Below are 25,920 nucleotides of genomic sequence, written 5' to 3' on the forward strand. Positions count from 1 at the left end.
ATGACTTTTTGGTAAAAACCCTAGAAGTTCAGGCAGCAAAATTAAAACTTGATGAATGGGACTACATCAAACACTGAAGCTTCTGCACAGCAAAGAAAACAGTAATAGAGTGAACAACCAACCAATGGAAAGGGATAAAATACCTGCAAACTACTTACCCAACAAAGGATTAATATTCAGAATATATCAGGAACTCAACAAACTCAAAATCAAGCATCTAATGCAGTTAAGAAATGGGCACAAGGGGCCTAAAAAGACAACTCTTTAAAGAAAAAACACAAATGGCCAACAAATAGATGAAAAAAAAAAAAACTATTACTAGCTATCAGAGAAATGAAAATAGGGGCTCACACTGTGGCATAGCAGGCGAAGCCTCTGCCTGCAGGGCCATCATCCCACGTGGGCACTGGTTCATGTCCTGGATGCTCTTCTTCTGATCCTGCGCTCTGCATACGGCCTGGAAAGCAGTGGAAAATGGCCAAAGTGCTTGGGTCCCTGCAACCACATGGGAGATCTGGGAGAAGCTCCTGGCTCCTGGTTTTGGATGGGCTCAGCTCTCGCCATTGCGGCCATCTGGGAAGTGAACCAGCAGATGGAAGACCTTTGTGTGCCTCCCTCTTTGTCTGTTAACTCTGCCTCTCAACGAAATAAAAACTCTTTAAAAAAAAAAAGAAATGCAAATCAAAACCCCAAAGAGATATCACCTCATAATGCTAGAATGCCTATCAAAAAGAAAAAGTAAAAAACTCTAGCAAGGATATGGAGAAAGGAGAACTCTCATATACTGAGCATGGGAATCTAAATGAGTACAACCACTGCAGCAAACACCGTGGGGATTTCTAAAAACTAAGAATGGAACTGCCATATGACTCAACGATCTCAATACTCAGTATATCTCAAAAAGATATGAAATCATTGTATCGAAGAGATACCTGCTCCACCATGATTACTGCAGCACTGTTAACAATGGCCAAGATATGGAATCAACCAACGTATCCATCATCAGATGAAGAGATCAAGAATTTGTTGTGTACATACTAAATGGAATACTATTCAAGCATTTAAAAATGAAATTCTGACCTTTGCAGCAAAATGTATACAACTGGAGGATATCGTGTTAAGTGAAAAAAGCCAGGCACAGAAAGACAAATAACGTGTGCACCCCTTCACATAAGCAAGCTAAAACCCTGAATGCATAATGCGTAATAAAGGATGGCAGGCACTGCGGGGGATGGAGGGAGTTTTGATGATGGGCACAAAATCAGAGTTAGACCAAAGGAATAAGTTCCTATTGTTACACAGCACAGTGAGGAGACTAGCTCACAATAACCTAGTATGTATTACATGAACACACAGAAGAAATTCCAAGCCTTCAATCATAAAATATTGACAAAGAAAGGGAAATGTTGATTATCCTATTTTTCATCAGGACCCATTGCAGATATGCACCGAGACATCATACTGTAGCCCTTAAGCAGGTGAAATTATTGTTAATGTCAAAATTTTCAGAAAACAGAACCATACCATGAACCAGCACCACCAACACTGGGTCCATGCCCCATAGAAAGGAACTAAGTAGTTCATGTATCTGTAGTCTCATGTTTGAAGCACATTTTCAGCCATGAAGGAAAAAGCAGGGAGCACTCTGGTGTGGTCATCAACAATAATAATCGCTTGCCTCTTGCAACAGTAGACCAATGAAATCCACCTGCCAGGTGGCATGTGAGAGGAATCACCTCTCCAAACGCCACCAAGGGAGAAAAAGGAATGGTGTAAGTTTTGTCTGCAAAACAGACATCCCTGGGGGGCTTTCCAACCGAGTTGGATGGAATAGGAAAACCACAATCAGAAATCCAAAATGACAGGTATAAGATGTCCCCAGATCAGATATGCCTGGGAGAAGAAACTCATTCTGGTACCACAGTAGGAAAATGTCCCCACGTCAGATATGCCCAGGAGTTCAAACTCATTTTGGAACCACAGTCTCCACTATGAGGGCAGGGATGCAGATAAAGTAGACGGCATTTTTGTCTCACTAAAAGGGAATAGTATCTTGGCATACAAAATGAGCTGAGAGTTCATCAGCTGAAGGGGTCAAGAGTTTGTTGTATATATACGGAATGGAATACTATCCAGCCACTTGAAAAGAATGAAACCCTATCACTTGAAGCAAGATGTATGAAACTGGAAGTAAGTGAAAACAATCCAGACACAGAAAGACAAATACTGTACCCACTCCCTCACAAACACAAGCTAAAACAATCGGGGGCCAGTGCTGTGGCATGGTAGGTTAAGGCTCTGCCTGTGGTACCAGAATCCCATGTGGGAACCCACCTGCTGCTCCTCTTCTGAACCAGCTCGCTGGTTATGGGTTGAGAAAGCAATGGAACATGGCCCTAGTGCTTGGGTCCCTACATCCACTTTGGGAGACCCAGAGAAAGATCCTGGCTCCTGGCTTTGAATTTGCTCTGCTGCAGTTATTACAGCCATTTGGGTAATGAATGAGCAGAAGGAAAACATCTCTCTGTCTCTCCCTCTCTCTATAGCTCAGCCTTTCAAATAAAAATAAATAAATCTTTAAAATGCACCAATCTGACTACATAATAATTAATAAAGGATGTAAGACGCTGGAGGGAAAATGCAAGGAGTTTGGATGATGGGTACCACATCAGAGGTAGATCAAAGGAGTAACTTTCGAATGTTACACAGAATAATGGAGAGGATAGCTCTCAATAACTGAATACGTGTTGAATGAACATACAGAAGAAATTCCAGTCTTCAATCCTAAGTACTGACAAGTAAAGGGAAATATTGATCATCCCATTTTTAATCAGGACACATTCCAGATATGTACCAAAATGTCACACAGTAGCTCTTAAGTATGTACGTACAAGTATTGTTAATTTCAAAATTTTCAAAAAAAATAACCTTCACGTGAACTAAAAACTCCATCACTAGTATACACGAAATGGACAGGAACTAAGTATTTCAGATACTTTTGGTCCCATGTTTAATGCACCAGGGATGAAATACTTAGAATCTGATGACATTTTCAGCCATGAACAAAGAAGCAAGGAGTAGGCTGGTGTAGGCTTACATAACAGTAAGCACCTGCCATTTGCTACAGCAGGTCAACAAAATCCACTTGCCAGGTAGCATGTGAATAATCACCACTCCAAATGCAATCACGCGAGAAGCAGGAATGACAGTTTTGTCTGTACAGCAGGCGTTTCTGGGGGACTTCCACAACTGACTTGGCTACAATAGGAAAGCTACAAGCTGAAATCCAAGTTGATAGGCCTATGAGGTCCCAAATCATATAAGCCTGGGAGGCTCCCCGATGAAAGCAAGGAGGTAGATAATATAAAGTGCAGTTTTGCTACATTAAAAGGCAGTAGAATTTTGGCAATCAAAATAGCTGAGTTGCTCAGTGAGGTTAGGCCAGTAGCACAGATATCAACAGTGACCCACCAAAGGAGGAACTCCAAAGTAAGGGTATGGACTGTCCAGTTTGGGGCCACACAAAGGTCATTAGGAATTGGTGTTGTCCCAAGAATTGGTGGACATGTGAATTTCAAGATGGCCTTGAGTGAGGGTGGACTGCTTGACGACAAGTAGGATGATCACAGTTCTGCCCCCTGAGACACATGACGCTACCCCTGTATCTGGAAGGAGGTATCTGATGTGAGATGACCGATGGGGGTTCTGCAAATAGACGAAGTGTCAGAGGCTGACATCCTCGTAAGGACACACAGGGTGTGGGTTTGTCTGGCCTCTGAAAATACCACTTCCATTTAACAAGAGATTCTCAGAGGCTGGAGGCCAGGGCCCAGCTCATGATGCTGAGGGAGGTCAAATAGTAGTGTCACTACAAGCTCAAAGCTAACTTGAAGTCCTTTACCAATGGGACCCTCAGAACCAAAAACTAGCCATAGAGTAATCCTTAGCTTTTTCCTTGGAAGTATGCCTGACCAAGGTGCATCCTTGTGGGTGGCTGGTGAGACAGATGAATCTTAGGGTTCTTTAGAGGTGAGGAAGTTGGTGTTATCAGAAACTGAAAATGTGCTGGGCTTCCCTGGTTGAAACTGAATCAGTGAGGAAAAGCAGATATATGTGGATTCGTTGAGGAATTTGTCTGAAATCCTTGTTCAAAATATAGACCAAAAATTTGAGGTTGCAAGCTCTCATCTCATATGGAACTAAGGTCCATACCCACTTGGTCAAGAAGTCAGTTGCTGATGATTGAGGCCCATTTTTCCTCCTCCTCTTGATTATCAGTTGAAACAATGTCCTCAACATAGTGTCACAGGTGGATGCTAGGAGACAACTGAAGGCCAACAAGATCCTGTTAACACAGACCACGAGCCCTGGAGGACCACAGAGGCAGTCGACAGGAAGTCTCATAAAGGTGCATTGTTGGCCTTCAAATTAAAAGGAAACGGTGGGGCTGGTGCTATGGCATAGCGGATTAATGCCTTGGCCTGCAGCGTAAGCATCTCATATGGGCGTCAGTTTGAGATCCCCTGCTCCAATTCCCAACCAGCTCTCTGCTATGGCCTGGGAAAGCAGTAGAAGATGGCCCAAGTCCTTGGGCCCCTGCACCCAAGGAGGAGACCTAAGGAACCTCCTGGCTCCTGGCTTCGGATCGGTGCAGATCCGGCCATTCCAGTCAATTCTCTCTTTCTGCCCCTCCTCTCTCTCTATAACTCTGACTTTCATATAAATAAATAAAATCTTTACAAAATAAAGTAAATGGTGCCAAATCTCCACAAGACACATACAGTTCTTGCCACAGCAATAATGGCAAAATTATCAGGGGCAGTCTGATAATATCAAGTAAGGCAAATTCAAAGCGAAGCATGACCTTCTTGAGGTGGTGGTAACCTGCAGGATGCCTCCATTCCTATCCGCCAGCTTGGAGAAGGTGCTTGATGGGTGAGTTAATAGATGACTCAATGTATTTCAAAGAATACTTATACTCTATCATGGACAGCTATGTCGATTCCCCACTTGTCCTTCTTGAGTTATATTTTAGGGTGTTGACAATATAGGGATGTGTGTTAAGTGTCCATGCCGCATCAGTACAAAAGACTTGGGATTGATCTAGGTGAAGAACAGAAGTCTTAGGCTGTCCATGCCAAGGAACAGAAATGATAGCTGAGAGGTAGGCAGAAGCAACACAAGGACTCATAGGAAGAGGTTGGGTCCTGTCTTGATGCTGACCATGGCAGTCGACCCAAGGGCATGTCCTCTTCATAGTCTGTCAATGAATAATGACTGATGCACTTTACTGGGAATGATCACAATGCCGTAGGAGTTAGTGCCTGATGATCCATAAGGCTCTATAATGTGACCCTAATACATGGTGATTGTCATCCACAAAGATGCCTGGTGATGATTGCTTACCGCTAGTGTGCACAAGAATCCCACCATGGTTGAATGTCTGGTGGTCTTCTCTCTGTCTAGAAGGGCCTCAGTGGTGTCCAGAAACTCATGAGACTTGCCTGAAATGAGCCAGTAGGCAGCAGTGCAGCCTGCGAAGCCACTGACTTTGTTGACGATGTTCAGAATAGGTCCCAACATGTATCACAGGAAGTCAGAGAGCGCACCACATCTGATTACACAGCACTGGACTGCAGAGAGATGCTGAAGCAAACTCTGGCTGTGAACACTCTATGTGTCTGCCTTCGTATTTCCCAGGGTGCTTAGGGTTTGCGTAGGTTGATAAACTTCTGAAGTTGCCGCCAACAGGGCCAGAAGTTTTGCTCGGTCCTGTGGTGGGACTGCTTTTACAAGTAACAATGGGAATGCTGATGTTGTGGCACAGCTAACAATGCTTCCGTTTTATATTGTAGTGCTGGGGCATGCCCCAGCTACTATGCTTCCACTCCAGCTTCCTCCTAAGGTGCATGGATAGACAGTAGGTGATGCCTGAAGATCTCAGGACTCTGCAACCCATGTTGGAAAAGAAGATGGAGTTCCTGCTCCTGGCTTCACCTTGGCTAATCTGTAGCTGTTGCAGCCATTTGGAGAGTGAGGTAGTGGTTGGGATGATATCTCTATGTCGTTCCCTCACTAATATTTTTTTTCCAAATAAAAAATCATTAAAATGTAACAATAGCCAAGGAACTGTGACAGAGTTGTTAAGATGTCATTTGGGTTACCCACGTCCCATATCAGAGCGCCTGGATTTCAGTATAATCTTCCTGCAGTCAGGTTTCCTGCTAATGTACACTCTGATGGATAGCAGGCATTGGGTCAGTTACTTAGGTCTCTTCCACCAATGTGAGAGAACTGGATGGAGTTCTTGGCTTCTGACTTTGGCCTAGCCCTTTCAATAATGTCTGCAGGCTTTGGGGGTGAGGCCAACAGATGGAAGCATCTCTCTCTATCTCACACTGCCATTCTAATAATTAGTATATAAAGGCATCAATACATTGTATTTGGCATGGCAATTAAAGACATCATTTTTGGTGCCAGCATCCCATCACAAAGTATCTAGGATCAATACCTGTCATGCATTCACATCCAGGTTCCTGCTTCTGCTTACCCTGGGAAACACAGGATGGCTCAGATATTTGGGCCCCTGCCACTCAAGTGGAGTGATCCAACCAGTGGGAAATCTGTTTTCTTGTCTTTCAATGAAACATAATGACTAACGCTTAAGTAAGTGAATAAATAATTCCACTGGGGCCAAGGTAGCTTGGTTGGGACTGTCCTAGGGGCAGCTTTGCCATTCAGGGGTGGTGGCTTGCACATACTCACTGAAGAATGCCTAACAGCTCTCTTTTATTCTTAATTGTACACGTCCATTGAAATACAGAGGCTCCTGCTGTAGTGTGGTGTTTAACATGATCTGGACACCCACTGCAGTAGAAAACGTTTATGTTCACCCTCTGTGCAAACATGATGCCATCTGTTTGTGCTTTCCAGACAAGCTGGACAGGATCTTGATGTGGTTCAGTGACAGCTGCCAGCTGCCAAGTCTGTTGCCCCGTGATTTGTAGGCTACTTCCTGTCAGGAACACAGCAAGGTTGCCCTTCTCAATCTGTTCCTGTCCAGTCTTTGGGCAGGCTTTGTATCTCCATCCACAGCAAGGTGTATATACATCTGTGTGGACTTCCTTGGTGTCTGAGATACAGAACTTCACCACCTGAGACGGTTGCAGACAAGGCATCTACTTTCTTAACCATGTCCTGGGTGGTACTTGGCAGCATGTGAGGAGCAGCCAGCAGTCATCTGGTGCATCCGGACTCACCATCCCGCAGCACACAAGACTCTGCATTACCCAGGTGGAGGTACAAATGTCTGAAATGATCTCATGAGACCATGTTACTTATACGGGGCTGCCAGCAACACTCTGCACACAACCTCAAGAAGCCTCACTGTCTCACTGGGAGTCTGTGGGGGACACAGAAACCAGTGATAAACCAATGGGTGAACCCATGCACTCCATTAACAACGTCAGTCCACAAGTCTACCAGGTACTATTTCCCATACGGCAAATGACAGAGGAATTTTCCACCGATAAACTTTAAGCCTTTTTGACATGCTCTTATATTTATGACATTAAATATTCCTCAACACAACTGTTAACAATAACTGGATTCAACATTGTAGAATACATGATGTTGCGCATGGAAAAATCTAAACACTCCACCAAAAAATGGTTCAAGATGAAAAACCAATTCAGTAAAGTTACAGGTTACAAAATCAACATACAAAAGCAGTAGCTTTTTATATGCTAGCAGCCAACTTGCCAAAAATGAAATCTAAAAAGTAATCCCATACACAATAGAGACAAAAAGAAAACATTTAGGAATCAATGTAACCAAATAAGTGAAAGATATCTACAATGATAATTCTAAAATGTTGAAGAAATGAATCATCAAGGACTCCCAAAATGGAAAAATATAACTTGCTCACGGATTGGAAGAATTAGTATAATTAAAATACCTGTATTAATTAAAGCAACCTACAAAATAAATGAAATTCCTATCAGACACCAATGACATTTTTTACAGAATGAGAAAATAATCCTAAATTCCCTAAGAAATCACAAAATATCAAGAATAGCCAAAATTATCCTGAGCAAAATTTAAAAAACAATCAACTTGGAGGCATCAGAATGCCTGCCTTCAAAACTAACTACAAAGCTATAGCAATCAAGGCAGCATGATAGTGGAATTTAATTAATTAATTCATCAATCCAAACAGGTAGAGACAATTGATTTTTCATGGAAGTGCCCAGACTATACAATGGAAAAAAGTATCATCTATTCAGTAAGTGGTGCTGGCAAAACTGGATGCATCTATGTAGAACTGAATATTACAGTACTATAAAAACTGAAAGCCTGTTATTAGTATCAAAATCATTGCAACTGGAGGACTTCATGCTCAGTGAAATTATCCTGATACAGAAAGACAAATATTAGATGTTCTCCTTTATATAATGAGAGCTAAAATTTTCTTTTACGAAAAAAGAAATCAGGCAACAACAACAAAAGAAAAACAGAAAAAAAGTTAATGCCTGTGTATATCAGTATTGCTGCAAATATAGTTTTGTTCAACTTTCTTTTATATCTTTATCAAACAAATTCTTAAGGATGATATACTACTATAATTTTAATAATTCATGATCATTTTAAAATTTACTGTGTATTAGTGTAGTAGTCATTTTTATAGAAACCTTTGATTTAATAAACATAAATCTCATAAGTACAACTTTTGGATTACAGCAGTTCTTCCCCCCATACCCACCCTCCAACCCGCAAACCATCCCAACTCCTACCCCCTCTTCCATCCCATTCTCCATTGAGATTCATTTTTAATGATCTTTATATACAGAAGATCAATTCTATACTAAGTAAAGATTTCAACAGACTGCACCCACACAGACACACAAACTTTAAAGTACTGTTTGAAGACTAGTTTTACCATTAATTCTCCTAGTACAACACATTAAGGACAGAGGTCCTACATGGGGAGCAAGTGCACCGTGATACCTGTTGTTGATTTAACAATTGACACTCTTCTATTTGACATCAGTGATCACCCTAGGCTCCTGGTCATGAGCTGCCAAGGCTATGGAAGCCTCGAGTCCACAAATTCCAACATTATTTAGACAAGGCCATAATCAAAGTGGAAGTTCCCTCCTCCCTTCAGAGAAAGGTACTGACCTCTTTGGCGGCCCTTTCTTTCCCTGGGATCTCACTCTTAGAGACCTTTCATGTGGGTGATTTTTTGCCACAGTGTCTTTCTTGTCTTTCCATGCTTGAAATGCTCTCATGGGCTTTTTAGCCAGATTCGAATGCCTTAAGGGCTGATTCTGAGGCCAGAGCACTGTTTAGGGTAGTTGTCATTCTAGGAGTCTGCTGTGTGGCTTGCTTCCCATGTTGGATCATTGTCTCCTTTTTAATTCTATTACTTTTTTTTTTTGACAGGCAGAGTGGACAGTGAGAGAGAGAGAGAAAGACAGAGAGAAAGGTCTTCCTTTGCCATTGGTTCACCTTCCAATGGCCGCCGTGGCCGGTGCACTGTGGCCGGCGCACTGCGCTGATCTGAAGGCAGGAGCCAGGTGCTCCTGGTCTCCCATGGGGTGCAGGGCCCAAGCACCTGAGCCATCCTCCACTGCACTCCCTGGCCACAGCAGAGAGCCGGCCTGGAAGAGGGGCACCCGGGACAGAATCCGGCGCCCCGACCGGGATTAGAACCCGGTGTGCCAGCGCCGCTAGGCGGAGGATTAGCCGGCTTTTTTTTTTTTTTTTCCTATCTATTACTATCAGCAGATGCTTGGTCTTATTTAGGTGATCCTTTTTTTGGTAACTTTTATTTAATAAATATAAATTTCCAAAGTACAGCTTTTGGATTACAGTGGCTTTTTCCTCCCCATAACTTCCCTCCCACCCACAACCCTTCCATCTCCCGTTCCTTCTTCCATTCCATTCACATCAAGATTCATTTTCAATTGTCTTTATATACAGGAGATCGATTTAGTATATATTAAGTAAAGATTTCATCAGTTTGCACCCACACAGAAACACAAAGTGTGAAATACTGTTTGAGTACTAGTTATAGCATTAATTCACATTGGACAACACATTAAGGACACAGATCCTACGTGGGGAGTAAGTGCACAGTGAATCCTGTTGTTGACTTAACGATTCACACTCTTGTTTATGGTGTCAGTAATCACCCCAGGCTCTTCTCATGAGTTGCCAAGGCTATGGAAGCCTTTTGAGTTCGCCAACTCTGATCTTATTTAGACAAGGTCATAGTCAAAGTGGAAGTCCTCTCCTCACTTCAGAGAAAGGTACCTCCTTCTTTGATGGCCCATTCTTTCCACTGGGATCTCACTCCCAGAGATCTTTCGCTTAGGTTTTTTGTTTTTGGTTGTTTTTTCTTTGTTTGTTTATTTTGTTTGTTTGTTTGTTTTTGCCAGGGTATCTTGGCTTTCCATGCCTAAAAACACTCTCATGGGCTCTTCAGCCTAATCCGAATGCCTTAAGGGCTGATTCTGAGGCCAGAGTGCTGTGATCTCTTTGACACTTAATGCCATCTTACTAGTTAAAGTGATCAGTTTAAGTTCATAACTGATCATAAAGATAGGACTTTTTTTGTTTGATTACTTTTATTGCCCTTGCCTATATTCTTCCTTAATAGATGAACTCTTTATTGAATGGAATATAAAGCTCTTATGAGGTAAATTTAAAAATACACTATTTCAAAAATAAAAGATTTTAAAAGAATGACAAGCCCTCACTTTTTTAATTTCTGGTTTGTTAAGAATAGTGTACAAATTAAAATGTCTCTGTAGTGATTCTCAAAAACCAATAAAATCCCAAATATGAAAAAGCTTATCTCATATTCATTGTATTGCTCTGATGCTGTTCAATTTCACATACACACATGAAAACATACTACCATTTTAGTTTATTAAAGGAAATAATCTAAAATAAATATCCATCACCAACTTAAAACACAGCCAGGTAGCCCTTCGACTGAGCATGACAAGAAAAGAACAGTTCAGTTATTTACAGGTTATGTTTTTGCTTGTATTAATTAACCATTTTCAAATACCATAATATTAGTTGTGACATTAATCATTTAAAACCCCTTAACTTTATACACCAAGTAACATGTTGGTATTTTTCCTTAAATTTCATCCACAAGAGTTGTACATATTTATGGGCTAGTGTGACATTTCAATACTCATATAAAATTTGTACTGATCAAATCTACATTAATCTTTGGCATTATTTTATGGACAGAGCCTTGGGCTCCTTTATTTCATTTTCTAATAAAAGATAACAGATTACTGTGAGCTACACACATCCCCGTGCATGATCCTAGGAAATGACTCAGTAATCTAAGGCTACTGGGATAATCATCCGTAAACCATTTTTTCCACCTAGTTTTAATATTGCAATTGGTTTCAAAAGCAAAACACGGAGAAACAATAAGGGGGAGGGGGGAGGAGAGAGAGAGAGAGAGAGAGAGAGAGAGAAGATACCACCCATCTAGTAGTTCATTACCCAAATGTCCAAAATACTCAGGGCTGATCTGACCCAGGCTGAAGCTGGAAGATGGTCTCCAATGTGGTAGCAAGAATCCAACTACTTAAGCCATCACTGGCTGCCACTGGTATCCTGAGCATTGTCTTTCCCACCATGCCAAATGTCTACCCTTCAAAAAACTGTCTGACACACCCTCATATAGCCCTGGCTTCCAGAGGAAGAGGCCACAGTCCCCTGTCTTGACCCCATCACTGCATGGTCTCCTACTCCCAAATCACTACACATGCCAAGCTCCTGCCCAACTCCAGCCACAGCATCTGGTTTAATGGATCCAACTGAAGACACTGGGGACCCTGGCCCACCAGGGTTACCAAACATGCAGTCACTGGACGTAAAGGCCCACATCTGAGGCAGAAGCAACCTGGATAACCACATGTCCAAAACTGAAACTGTATCACTGTTACACCACATATTAAAATCAGCTCAAAATGAACTGAAAGTCCATACAGAAGATCTGAACACTTACAACTTATAAAGTAGAAAAGTCCTTGACATCAGCCTCAAGAGTGGTTGCTTATGTGCTAACAACTAAAGCACAGAGAGCAAAAGCAAATGTAAGGAAATGAAACCCCAACAAACTAGTAAAGCAAAGATCAGTGAAATGAAAAGGCACACCAATGGATAGGAGGAAATATTAGCAAACTGGATGTGTGATCAAGGGAATAATACAAGGAAGGCATACCACTAAGCAGCAAAGAATACAATTTAAAAAGGACAAAGGACTGAATCAATGTTTTCCAACAAAGACATACAATGTACCCTGAGGGTATGTGAAAAAGTTCTGAACATTGCTATCATCAGCAAAATGCAAATCAAGATGACAATGGTTATTATATCTGTTAAATGGCTACTATTAAAAAGTTAAAAGATAACAAGTATCGGGCACAATGTAGAGTAAACAGAACACACACTAGTGGAGGGAATGTAAATTGTGCCAGCCATTATGAAAAGCAATATGGAAGTTCCTCAAATGAAATTAAAAAAGGAACAACCTTTATTAGCCATGAATCCAAAAGAAAACCACCATCTCAGAGAACTGTCTGCACCCCCACATTCACTTCAGCATCATTCACAATTCCACGATATGGAAATAACCCAAATCTTTGTTGATGGACCCATAAGGAAAACTGGGATACACACACAGTGGAATCCTCGCCAAACCTTAAAAACAAAGGAAATACTACTGCTTGTCACGAGATGGATCCAAAAGTATGGAACTACAGGACATTACAATGAGTGAAACAAGACACAGAAATAAGAAATACTACATGAGCACACTTACATGTGGAATACACAAAAGTCAAACTAACACAGTCAGAGAGCAGGAAAAATGAAGAGATGTTAGTCACAAGATACAAATATATGGTTATGGTGCTGGAGCTGGGGTGTAAAAGCTTGAGCCTCCACCTAGACGGCCAGCATCCCCTATGGGCACCAGACCGAGTCCCAGCTGCTCCACTTCCCATTCACCTCCCTGCTAATGTGCCTGGCGAAGCACTAGAAGATGTCCCAACGGCTTGGGCCACTGTGCCAAAGTGGGAGACCTGGGATCCAGCCCTGCCACTGAGGACATTTGAGGAGTGAAATAATGCATGAGATGAGATATCCCTCATCCTCTCTCTCACTCTATCTTACTCTCTTTCCCTGCTGCCTGCCTTTCTTTTTTTTTTTTTTTTTTTGACAGGTAGAGTTATACAGTGAGAGAGAGACAGAGAGAAAGGTCTTTCTTCTGTTGGTTCACTCCCCAAATGGCCCCTAGAGCTGGCGCTGCACTGATCCAAAGCCAGGAGTCAGGTCCTTCCTCCTGGTCTCCCACGTGGGTTCAGGTGCCCAGGCACTTGGGCCATCCTCCACCATCCCGGGCCACAGCAGAGAGCTGGACTGGAAGAGGAGCAACCGGGACTCGAACCCGGCACCCATATGGGATGCCGGCACTGCAGGCAGAGGATTAACCAAGTGAGCCATGGCGCTGGACCCTGCCTTTCAAATAAATCTTCTGGGAAAATACATATATAAATAAAATTTAAAAATTTTAAAAACGCTATAGGAGTGATAACTTTGTTAAGTAGCTTCATTGTACTACCCCTTTCATAGTGTATGGCAAGTACCAGGAGAGTCGAAAAGTTTGTGTGAAAATGCAATGTAAAGATCAGACTCATATCGAAACACACATTGCATGCCTTGAATATATACAATTTTTGTTTCTCGGTTGTATTGTAATAAGGCTGGAAAAATAAAACATGCAAAATAGGTTCCTATACTTAAAATGCAAATAAAAATTAAGGAACTTAGGTTAATATTGTGGGGTTTTGGTAGGCTTCATGGGAAAGAAATGAGTTTTAAAACATTCATGATTGGGGCTGGCTGGCACTGTGGCGTAGTAGGTGAGGCCACCAAATGCAGTGCCGGCATCCCATATGGGCATCGGTTCAAGTCCCGGCTGCTCCACTTCCAATCCAGCTTTCTGCTATGGACTGGGAAAGCAGTAAAGGATGGCCCAAGTCCTTGGGCCCTCGCACCCACGTGGGAGACTTGGAAGAACCTCTTGGCTCCTGGCTGCGGATCAGCAGAGTTCTGGCCATTGCGGCCAACTGGGGAGTGATCCAGCAGATGAAAGACCTCTCTCTCTCCCTCCGCCTCTCCTTCTCTCTCTGTGTAACTCTGACTTTCAAATAAATAAATCTTAAGAAAAACATTCATGAACTTGACTAAACTAAATTTCAGGCGGTTTATATCTTGAAAATAAAGATTCAGGATTTCTATCAAGAGAATATTTAAGACAATATCCAAGTAACACATTACACTGTCACCTCACCTCCCTCAGACTGAAAACTCAGAAATAGAAAATAAAAGTTAGTATATCTGAAGGAAACCAGGAAAGTGAGAAGTGAAATTAGAATTATAAATTACCATATGGTATTCTCCCACCGATGGGTGTACATTCCTATATGCATGTAACACAGTTACATATTACAAGCAGGTTGAGAATTCGCCCAATTAAACCATGGAACTGAAAAGGCAGGGCCTGCTTCATCAGCATGTCACCAGTGACACGGCAACTGGACCCAACGAAAAAGAGTACGCTCTCTGCTGTCCAAATTCTTGCTGGATTTCACTTGAATCTGTACTTTGTAAATGAAGGCTGATAGGAAGATGGGGCAAGTGCTGGGGCTTGGAGCCAGGGGGCTCATGCATAGTTTGATCTCTCACTGACTCACCGGGACAGGTCTTGGTCACAGTCCTCAGGCTCACTGCCCTAAAATGCCTTCCATTTCCCATCACTGGTGACCACAATGGCCCTTGGTTCAAAGCAATAGTTGGGTGTGGGCACATTATGTTTTGAGAACACACCTTTGGGGAGGCACCATGGTAGTTTCTCACCTAAACTCAATCTAAATTCCTAGGGTTTCCATATTGAAATGCATGACAATTTTTAAACAGCCCAATCTGCATTTTTCAGTTCCTACCAGGAGCTACACCTTATGGAGTTAGTTCTGTCAAGTTTTAGAATTTACACTTTCCTATAGTTTTCACAATGACATTCTTTCAGCTTATTTTGTAATCACAGGAAAGGAAGGAGGGAGGAGGGCAGCATGCTGGGGAGAGGAGGGAAAGGTGAAGTATCACTATACTCCTCAATCTGTGTCTATGAAATACATGATATCTGTTCACCTCTGTATAAATAAAAATTATTAAAAAAAGAAATTTAGCTGTGAAAACTGCAAGAGGACATAAACGAACCAAATGGAGATATCATGTATTTAAGTTGAAGAACAAAGCAAAACATGGCAATACCAAAATATTAAACCAGGATGCTCACAGCAGTATGGCAGGGCCTTCCCCGTGGAATGAGTAGCAGTACAGGCCTACGGCATCTTAGTCACCAGGGGCTGCAGCCTCTGCCAGGGTCAGAGGTGCTCACGCTGCACTTGCTTCACTGGATCAATAGGTGGCAACGTCTTCACTGATCAGGTTGCTTTAGAACCCATTTTCATAAATGGCAGGACCCCAGTAGATATCATGAAGTATTTTACCAGAAAACTGTGGGTCCCATTACATTTATCATATTATCTCTATGTACCTCAAAAATTTAGGGTCTGCCAAGAATTACTCAAATTCTACCTGCACAGAGCAGAGGGCTATACACCATGAACATTAGTCTACTACAAGAATATCTCTTGGGGACGGCACTGCGGCATAGCAGGAAAAGCTTCTGCCTGTAGTGCCGGCATCTCATAAGAGCACTGGTTTGAGTCCCCACTGCTCCACTTCTGATCCAGCTCTGTGATATAGCCTAGGAAAGTGGAAGATGGCCAAAGTGCTTGGGCTCCTGCACCCACAGAGAGACCCAGAAGCAGCTCCGGGCTCCTGGCTACATATCAGCTCAGCTCCAGCCATTGCGGCCCTATGGGGAGTGAACCAGCAGATCGAAGACCTCTCTCTTTTTCTCTCTCTGCCCCTGCCTCTCTGTAGCTCTGCCTTTCAAATAAATAAATCTTTAAGAAAAACCTTTCTTTCCCCATTTGACACTCACATGTCATCTTCCATAGTAATCAGGTGGGGAAATCAAGCAAGGTGATCCATTAGTGTAGGAGGAGTTATCAATCACATAGAGCTCAGTGTTTGCTGAGGCAGTACTTTTAAATTTAACATCATATGTATGAAAATGTTTACAAGGTTTAAATGTCTTTGAAAGCAGCACTCTGAAAACTACACATATACCAATTCATTGAAGGATTTCCTGGACTCCATGCCTGTTCTCTCACTACAGCACTTCAGTAGAAAGCTTTATAATATTTGCAATACTGAACTGCAAGTCACAGTTTTAGTTTCCCCATACGTAATTATAGAGGCCTACATAACTCACAAACACAATTGTATAGAGGTAACAAAGGCATTGTTTGTAGAAAACTTTTCACCTAGTTTTTCCCCATAGATATGACTTTAGTTAAGCAGAGGAAAAGCATCTTAAGATGTTTGGCATAAACCACTCTAATTTTGGAATTTCCTCACAAAGTTTCTATATTTTAACTTATTAGTAGTGCACTAGTAGTTGCTAGCCTAGGCTTTTTGTGGGAGATGCTAAAGTTTCATGGTAGTCACAGGAACAGAGGTTTGTGGAAAAGGTGACAGAACTGAGACGCAAAAGTGAAAAGCAAAAGAATCACATATTCATGTGGCTTTGAGAAGGGTGTAGGGACCAGACAGCCTTTGAGATGCCTGGTGATTGTTATCAGAGAACATCTGTGGACTGGGAGCATGAGAAAACAAAAGAACAGATTTTTCTTGGTTTGTTGTGTGTGAGGGCAAATTATGGAATCAAGGAATCAAGTTTGAAAATAGCCAACACGAGAAAACCATAGGCAATATAAATAGGTCAAGCTAACGATGAGAGAAAGAGCCAAGACCTTCCTGAAACACGGTACAGAGATAAGGCTGCCTAGGATGAGAAGACCAGTGAGAACAAACACATAGACTGAACATGGGGTCATTTCAACTTCTGGATTTGAACAATCAGCACTAACAGGAACACCAAGAGTGGATAATGAGGAAACTGGAACATCCACGAGGACGTGCACCAAGGAGCTGTTTCGGAGTAGTCACTGGTCAGCATCTCATAAGATGAGGATCAAGGAATGATCCTGGGATGTCAACACGAGTAACTGCTAACCAGAAGGAAGGGAGACTTAATTCACCACATACTGTAAGAACCAAACCACAAAACACAATACCTACGGATTTTGAAATTTTGTGTTGTTTAAAACACAGGACAAACAGGGATTTCAATTCACCAACCGATGGTTTAGAACCAATTACACGGCAACCAGAGTGGATACTGCCCAGAAACAATGCCCCTGCCTTCTCAGACCTAAAAATGGTCTACAAATATCATAATCCGAATGATTTCAGAATTTCAAAATCGAATTTAGAAGTAAAAAGAACCTGTATTGAGTTATTCAGAACCTTATAGTTTTATACCTGAAACAAATATACTTAGGAAGTAATGCTACCCTCTCAAAATTTCGGTGCCATCCTCTGATGATAAACGGAGTCCCCATATTCCTAGTTAATGCAATAGTATGACTGGGATATGTAAATTTTACATGATATGTCTTCCCAGATAACCACACTCATTAACGCAATACAACAATGTATTCCTCAGGAACTTTTTCATAAAATTAGGGAAACACTGGATATCACAGAGGCAGAATTAGAATTCAGTGGGGCGATGACAACAATGTACAACCATCTTTTTGAGTTTAGCAGTCAAAGTTATTACTGCTGTGTTGGAGAACCTTCAACGCAAACTGAGAGAAACTATCTTAGCAAATTAGGAAAAACAGGAAGCAAAGCCTGTGAGCAGGAACTTCCTTCCTGGATGACCAGATCCACTTTCTCAGCTCCTATCCACTAAGTAGAACTATAAATCCAGAAAATAAAACAAGAGACCTGGAAATTAACACAGTTGCTGGGCATCTTAATTGCCCACCTATAAGAAGATGACTCACCTGCGGGCACCTGCTGGTTCACCCATCCTGGCATCAGAATTCAGCCAGGTAGGCTCACACCTCCTGGAACTGTCTGTGATACCTCCGAGCACATATACGGTTTACAATATACAATTTAAAATCTATTTAGAACATATGATATGAAATTTATAATATATAATAAAAGGTTATCATATAAAATACAGTATTCAATTTATAACATACAATTTATTCTTCCTTCCCCCTGGCTCCTGAAGGCCCAAGTGTCCCCTGCCTGTGTCCAGGACCGGCATATGATACGCACAAACATTTCAAGAAGACTCACCAGGTGAGGATGGACAAACCTGAGGGTCCTGTTGAATCTACTGCCACTCCTCTGACACTGGCAGCCCGGCCCTTCCTGTAGGTGTTGCTCTCGGCTGCTCACCTCCTTGTTCTTAGGGCCAGGGCTTAGCACATGCTCCAATGAAGAGCTCCACGGCGCTGGACACCAAGAAGAGAAAAGGGAAACAGCAGCACTGAGCACCCCTTTTATAAACTCGGTATTCAATAGCATACATCATTTCTGGTCGGATTACCTGCAGGCTCCAACCAATCAAAAAACAAAGACCAAGCCCACGCAGGGGTGTGGCTCCAGGCTTCTCCTGGGCTCCTGCTGTCTGTCCCCAGTAGGCAGTGAAGCCAGGCGCCAGCGCAGTGGGGCCACAGGTCAATTGTTTGCTTCACTTTTGTCATGGAATTTATTCCACCATTCGATTTAAAATTTGACAGAGTTTTTCTCTTTAGGTACAATACATACTCATCTGCTTTTTCTCCTTAGAGTGTTCAAATAAAGTGAAATTGCTTTTATAGGACTTATGCATTGGGAGTGGTGGCTGTTTTTCAACTACTAGATTACAGAAAGAAAACAAGGGTGGGATGCTGGCATTACAGGTGATGGCTTAACCCACTGCACCACAACACTGTGGTGTAGTGGTGACTCCTGCGGTGCCAGCATCCCATATAGGCAGCAGTTCGAGTTCTGGTACTCGGATTCCAATCCAGCTCCCTGCTAATGTGCCTGGGAAAGCAGCGGAGGATGGCCCAGCTCTTGGGCTCCTGGCTCTTGGCTTAAAAATTTGCTCTGTGGGCCAACGCCGTGGTAAAGTAGGTAAAGCATCCCTCCGGCAGCGCCAGCATCCCTCATGGGTGCGGTTCGTGCCCCCGATGCTACTCTTCCAATCTAGCTTTCTGCTTATAGCCTGGAAAAGCAGCAGAAGATAGCCTCACTTCTTGGGCCCCTGAAACCATGTAGGGGACCTCAAAGAAGCTCCTGGCTCCAGCTTTTGAATTGGTTCACCTCTGGCCATTGCAACCATTTGGGGAGTGAACCATTGGACGGAAAACCTCTCTCTCTGTAACTCTACCTCGCAAATAAATAAATAAATCTTTAAAAAAGTTGCTCTATCTCCCACTGCTTTTCAGAGAGAAGGTGGATAAAAAGGTGCTGTGCGCTCTAAATCCATTTGACAAAAAGGACTAAGATAATCTAAGATCAGGAGCAGTAGTAAGCAGCCTTTGAACAACAAAATAGAATAAAAACTATGTTGCTTAGCACACCAAGTGTTGGTCCACTACTACTCAAAATCAAAGCATTTCATCCTTGTAATTATGCTCACAGGACACGCACTTATATACCCTAATGGTTGCGAAATTTTCTTCAGAATACTCAAGGACTTTAATTTTTAAAGAAGAGAAAATGCCAGCTTTGATAAAATGAACATGCCTGCACTCGAAGGGAAAATTAAACCTTCAGAAAAAAAGCAGTGAAACCACCAGATTGTGAAAAGAGTATTTTATCCAACAGGAAGTTTCTGAAAGCTGTTTTCTGTCATAAACAAACAAGGTGCCCAAACTCAGGACTGAACAACACATTCTACCAGTGCCACACAGCCACGATACTAAATTATTGTTCTTGCCAAGGCTTCAAATAGAGGGTACATTTCTAATTATGCTGGGTAAGCTCCAACACCCTCAGTTTTGAGCAAGCCGAAAATTGTAGTCTAATGCTGCAAACTTCTATCAAGTTCCTAGTACCACGGGTTCAGTAAGTTATAACACACCTAAGATGGTGAATTTACTGATGACCAAAGATTGCCAAAACGACTTTTCACATACATTTCCTCAGGTTTTTAAACAAAAGGCATTTTAAAGTTGCTATAGCAATATAAAGGGAAAGTAAAGAATGACCAATCAAACTGCCTCTGTTAAGGTCAGAGATGCTCTGTCTCACCTGCATTCCTTGTAGGCTGAGTCTCTCAAACACAATTCTGCAGAACGGCATAGTTTCTTTTTTTTTTTTTTTTTTTTTTTTTGACAGGCAGAGTGGATAGTGAGAGAGAGACAGAGAGACAGAGAGAAAGGTCTTCCTTTTGCCGTTGGTTCACCCTCCAATGGCCGCCGCGGCCGGCGCGCTGTGGCCGGCGCACCGCGCTGATCCGATGGCAGGAGCCAGGAGCCAGGTGCTTTTCCTGGTCTCCCATGAGGTGCAGGGCCCAAGCACCTGGGCCATCCTCCACTGCACTCCCTGGCCACAGCAGAGAGCTGGCCTGGAAGAGGGGCAACCGGGACAGAATCCGGCGCCCCAACCGGGACTAGAACCCAGTATGCCGGCGCCGCTAGGCGGAGGATTAGCCTAGTGAGCCGCGGCGCCGGCCAGAACGGCATAGTTTCTAATTTCACAAGGCTGTAGTGATTGTATCTGGTGCCCAACACAGACAACCTAGTGCTTGCTGTGCTGCTCAAAAAATCCCAGCAAACCTTGTGGTCAGTTCAATTCTAGAAGTCTCTTCTACCTTCTCATTAACTGCTACTTATATTCCTCTGTTTTTCTTATGACTTTCCCACATGGAGCATTCTCTAAAATACCTTCAGGCCAGACTTCAGCCCCTGGATCCTCAAGAGTACAATAATGTACAGTTTGCAGGGCACTGTTAAGAGGTCAGGGAGAAGTCCCCTGGTGTTAATAGCTTGAGTAATATTGTTTTCTCCTTTAGACCACATCATTAAGGTGCTTTCATTATCCATAAAGCAATTCTTTATGTCACAGCAAATGAGATCCGGCACTAATTCAAATAGGCTAATTTCAACCTAACAAAATAATTTATTCCTAATAACTAAAGGACCAAGACAATGACCAAAATTTGTAAAGACTTGTTATGATACATGAGGGATCTTCAAACATTATATAAAACATACGTATTACAAAAAATATGCATGGCTTAAAAAAATTTTACACTAAAATAAAGGTATCTTTTGATTCCATTTCCCATTAACTTTCTGAACTATTCTGATGAAGAAGAGAAAAAGCACGGTTTTAAAAATGAATCCTACCAGAGCAAAGGATGATGCTACATGATAATTTACAAGGGAGAAGCCAGCAGAGAAGACGCAAGAAGCCTAACGCAAAAAAATGCTGCCCTTCCTGAATTGCAAGGTGACTTGAAGCAGAGGAATGAGATTTCCTTTCCAAGTTAGAACAAATGCACACATTAGCATTAAGTTCTTTTTTAAAAAAGATTTATTTTACTTATTTGAAAGAGTTAGAGAGACAGAGACAGAGACAGAGAGGTCTTCCAACAGCTTGTTCACTCCCCAAATGACTGCCAATGGCCAGTGCTGAGCTGATCCAAAGCCAGGAGCCAGAATTTTCTTCTAGGTCTCCCACACGGGTGCAGGACCCCAAAGACTCAGGTCATCTTCTACTGCTTTCCCAGGGCTTAGCAGAGAGCTGGCTCAGAAGTGGAGCAGCCGGGACATGAACCAGCACCCATATGGGATGCCAGTACTGCAGGCCAACACTTTATCCTGCTGTGCCACAGCGCCGGCCCCAGCATCAAGTTCTGATAGGACCATCTCCTCGTCCTGAGGCTCTGCTCCATACTACTGGAAAGACACAGTTTTACCTTCTAAGCTACACACAGATTTAGTGACAGCCTCCAGAGCACCATGGCTTGCTGTGCCACCCTGGCATCCCAGGAAGATCCCACAGTCCCAGCAGGAAGCACTCAGCTCCACCATGAGGCGGCACTCAAAAGTCTTCACCATGGGTGTCTGCAATCACAGTTGGATATCCAAGTGGTCACACAGATCCGAGGAACTCTGTTACATGTTTTCCGGCATCTGGAAACTCAGAAGTCAACTCAGTACATTTCCAGAGGCCAGAGCCTCTACACCTAGGACCAAGCAGCTCAGAACATGTCCTGGGGTGGGGGCAGTGAACTTCCCAAGGCAGGAAGTGTTCAAGTTGCACATAAAGACCTGACCTCTGGTCCAAGATCCATTTGTGGGGATCTTGAGGTGACCTTAGTTATAAGGGGGCTGCTTGGATGCAACATTTCTATCAGGGGCCTTGTCTGGACCTTGATTGCCAGGCTCAGAGCAGGAATAGAGCAGGGACAGACTGTCCCATGAGTCATTTGCGAGCACAGTTCTCAAAGTGTGGTACCATAGAAACACTAAGCGGAGCTGTGGGGACCCAGTACTGCTCAGAGAACTTGCAGGAGGTCTCTGCCACACAGCAGCATTCCAGTTCCTCTCAGTGCTCTAGGTCAGGGGTGAGGAGCCTTACTCTAGAAAAAGATACCAGTCCTAGCTAGACAAGACAAGAGGTCTCTAAGAAAATCGAGGAGCGTGATCACGAGACAGTATGACTAACTAGTCCACACAATCCTCAGGGAGCTGATTTAATACGACATAAGTCTGCCCAGGTGCCCTGGAGTGTCACAGGATTAGACCTGGACTGGTTAAAGCCAATGGGTTATATTCAGCAGCCAGGGCCAACCTCATGGGCGTGCAGCCTACATGGTCACACAGAAACAGTCACACGGCTCGCTCTCTGAAGGGCCTGCACTGGGTTTAAACCTCTGCTGGTGGTGTCTTAAAAATCCTCAAAACTCTGTCTTTGAACTTGTGTTTTGTAAGCCAGTCAAAAGAGCATGAGTCTGAGCCAAGGAGGTAGGTGGAAGAAAGGAAAGAGCTTTATGTTTTAGTATCTTTAGTGGCCCTTTACCCCTGCCTTTGGAACAAGGTCCTCACAAAATTGTGCAGCAGGCCCAGTTAGCAGTGGTGAGGTAAACCCCTCCCAAGTAGCCAGCCACACTTTGAAGGAGGGAACTGAAGACTAATCAGGGATGGGCTTTTGGTATGGCGACTAAGCCTCTACTGCAATCCCCACAGCTCATGTTAGAGTGCCCAGGATCAAGTCCTGGCTGAAGTCCTGAATCCAGCTTCCTACTATTCCAACCTGGGAGGCAGCAGGTGATGGCTCAAGTACTTACATCCCTGCCACTCACATGGGAGACTTGGATTGAGTTCCCAGACCCTGGCTTCACATACCTTTCCAGCTGTTGAGGGCATTAGGGAAGTAAACTAACGCATGAAATATTTCTTTCTTCCTTTGAAATAAATAATAAATAAATTTTAAAAAGACTAATCACCAGGGACCTTGAGGACTCCTCAAACCCTCTGGTCCTAACCCTACCAGCAAATCTCCTTTCATACCTCAAGGTCCCTCTTAAAAGTCAGTTCCAGTCCCAGGGTGGCAAGGTACCCTCCTCAGACTCCCCCGCCCCCTGCCAACAGCTCAAGACTCCCCACTGGTGTGAACCAGGACACAAGACCTATGTTAACAAATCACAGCATGAGGCCACAGCATTAGCAAGAAGGGTCCTTAGTGACACAGCTCAAGTCCCTGTAGTTATTTATGCTCCACACACAGACAAGCCCAAAGACTAGGACCACTGGTTTTCTCCGGCTACCACCTCTCTGATACCCCAACTCTGGAACCGATGGAAGCTGAGGTTCCAACCCCAGGAGGGACACAGCTCTGGGGCAAGCAAAGCAGGATTTAAACTGGAACTTCATTGATCTTGATATATGGCCTAGGGCAGGTTCCCACTTCCTTTAACTAATATTTAAAAGGCTATCAGAAGTGCCTCCCTCATAGACCTTTGAAGAGAATTAGACAGGACAATGTGGTATAATTCAAAAAAAACAAAAACAAACAAACAAAAAAACCTCTTGCTTCCCCTCCTTGTGTTGTTATTTAGAAAAGAGACAATGGTACCTTAAGAAGCCTGACAACTGAAAGTGCTTCATTAATGCTGATTGTGTTAAACATCCTTTCTTGTCCCTCCGACCTTTATTCTTGTGACCAGAGCCTTCATTAACCATCACGTCCTGTCCCAAGACGCAGCAGTGAGGGCACTGTTAGTTCTGCATATATCAAATACCAACTGTGACCAGGGACTACAGGAATGAAAGCAGAGAGATAAAGTCCTGCCCTGGACAAGCTCACAGTCTTGCATGAAATAGGTATACAGCAAATAAATGGTGATTAAATGGGTAAGTACTTTACATATATAAAGAGTGTGTAACAGAAATATTTCTGTAATGAAATACATCCAAAAGCTCTGGATACTTACCTCTGTCAGGGGAAGGAGAGAAAAGTATCACAGAAAAGGAAGACACCCATACGGGATGCTGGTACAGCTGGCGGTGGCTTCACTGACTATGCCATGGCTCTGCCCGCCCCACACCCCCAAACCCCCAACAACCCAGGCTGTTCCCACTTGTGATCAAGCTGTCTGTGTGCAGTCTGTGAAAATTCACCAGATTCTGTGCAAATTAATTCGAGCGCCCCATGCCCGTTTTCCTGCACACACACCTTACACTTCCGAACAACCTGGAGAAGAGAGGCCGTGAGTCAAGGTCCTCTTCTCAAGGACGCGACCAAGGCTACTGCTGGCCAGGGACAGAAAACACCCAAGACGCAACCGAGGCCATGGGAAAAGTTCTTCCTCTCCCAAACCCCGCCACCACCCACACCCACCAGGACTCCTGTCACTCTCCACCTCCCTTTCCTCTCCTCCACGCGGGTTTCTGCCCCTCCCTTCCTCACCTCCACACCTACACATCACCTTTTCATTCTCCCCCCTTCCTCTCTCCTCCCGCGTCCCCCTTGAGCCCCTCCCTCCTCCACTTTCTATCCCAACTACCCCTCAAACACACACACCCTCCCTGCTCTCTGCACCTCGGGCCCCACCCACCCAGTGACAGGAAGGCCACCACAACCAACCATCCACAGAAAGAGCTGAGTGGATATGAAGCCAGGAGCCAGGAGCTTCCTCCAGGACTCCCACACAGGTCTTCAACTGCTTTGCCTGGCCACAGCAGAGAGCTGGAACGGAAGTGGAGCTGCTGGGACTTGAACCAACACACATATGGAATGCTGGTACTGCAGGCTGCTTCACCCGCCAAGCCATGGCTCCGACCGCCGCCCCACCCAGGCTTTTCCCACTTGTGATCCCGCTGTCTCCTCAAACGCCTAGGAAAGCAAAGGAAGTGGCCCAAGGACTTGGGCCCCCGAACCCACACCGGAGTACTGGATACAGTACCTGGCTTGGGCTCCGGCCTGGTCAAGCACCGGCCATTGTAGCCACCTGGCACCTGGGCGGGGTGAGCCCACACACTGAAGATCTCTCCCTCACCGCCTCATCTATAACTCTGCCCTTCAAACCAGTCTTTAAATAGAAAAAAGTCGCGTACTTACTATGAGGTGTCAGAATCTTGGGGCAGGCTGGAACAGAGCAAAGAGGGATTCTTGGGGTTTCTCTAAGCTTCTGCTTTCTCCTCCCTGTGTGCAGTCTGTGGAAAGTCACCGGATTAGGTGCAAATTAATTCGAGCGCCCCATGCCCGTTTTCCTGCGCACACACACCTTACACTGCCGAACAACCCAGAGAAGAAAGGCCGTGATCAAGGCCTCTTCTCACGGATGCGGCCAAGGCTATTTCCCGCCAGGGGCAGAAAACCGGG

The 25,920-nt window shown here is 43.7% G+C and overlaps 1 protein-coding gene across 27 annotated transcripts in view; it reads right to left on the reverse strand.

The window, feature by feature from the left end:
* The window catches only part of LOC127482730 (monoacylglycerol lipase ABHD2), a 709,665-nt gene that overhangs the window by 343,584 nt on the left and 340,161 nt on the right, over positions 1-25,920 (reverse strand). For 11 of the 27 annotated variants that reach the window (XM_070054436.1, XM_070054437.1, XM_070054434.1 and 8 more), the window contains one exon: positions 25,657-25,751. The exons of 1 other annotated variant lie outside the window; for it this stretch is intronic. In XM_070054436.1, coding sequence (XP_069910537.1) covers positions 25,657-25,751 — 95 coding nt within the window. Of the gene's footprint in view, positions 1-351; positions 458-18,390; positions 18,549-25,656; positions 25,752-25,920 lie in introns of all 27 variants that reach the window. 15 more of the 27 variants (XM_070054462.1, XM_070054448.1, XM_070054450.1 and 12 more) reach the window with 5 other exon arrangements.

This window comes from Oryctolagus cuniculus, chromosome 12, assembly GCF_964237555.1.
Source record: "Oryctolagus cuniculus chromosome 12, mOryCun1.1, whole genome shotgun sequence".
Classification (NCBI taxonomy): domain Eukaryota; kingdom Metazoa; phylum Chordata; class Mammalia; order Lagomorpha; family Leporidae; genus Oryctolagus; species Oryctolagus cuniculus.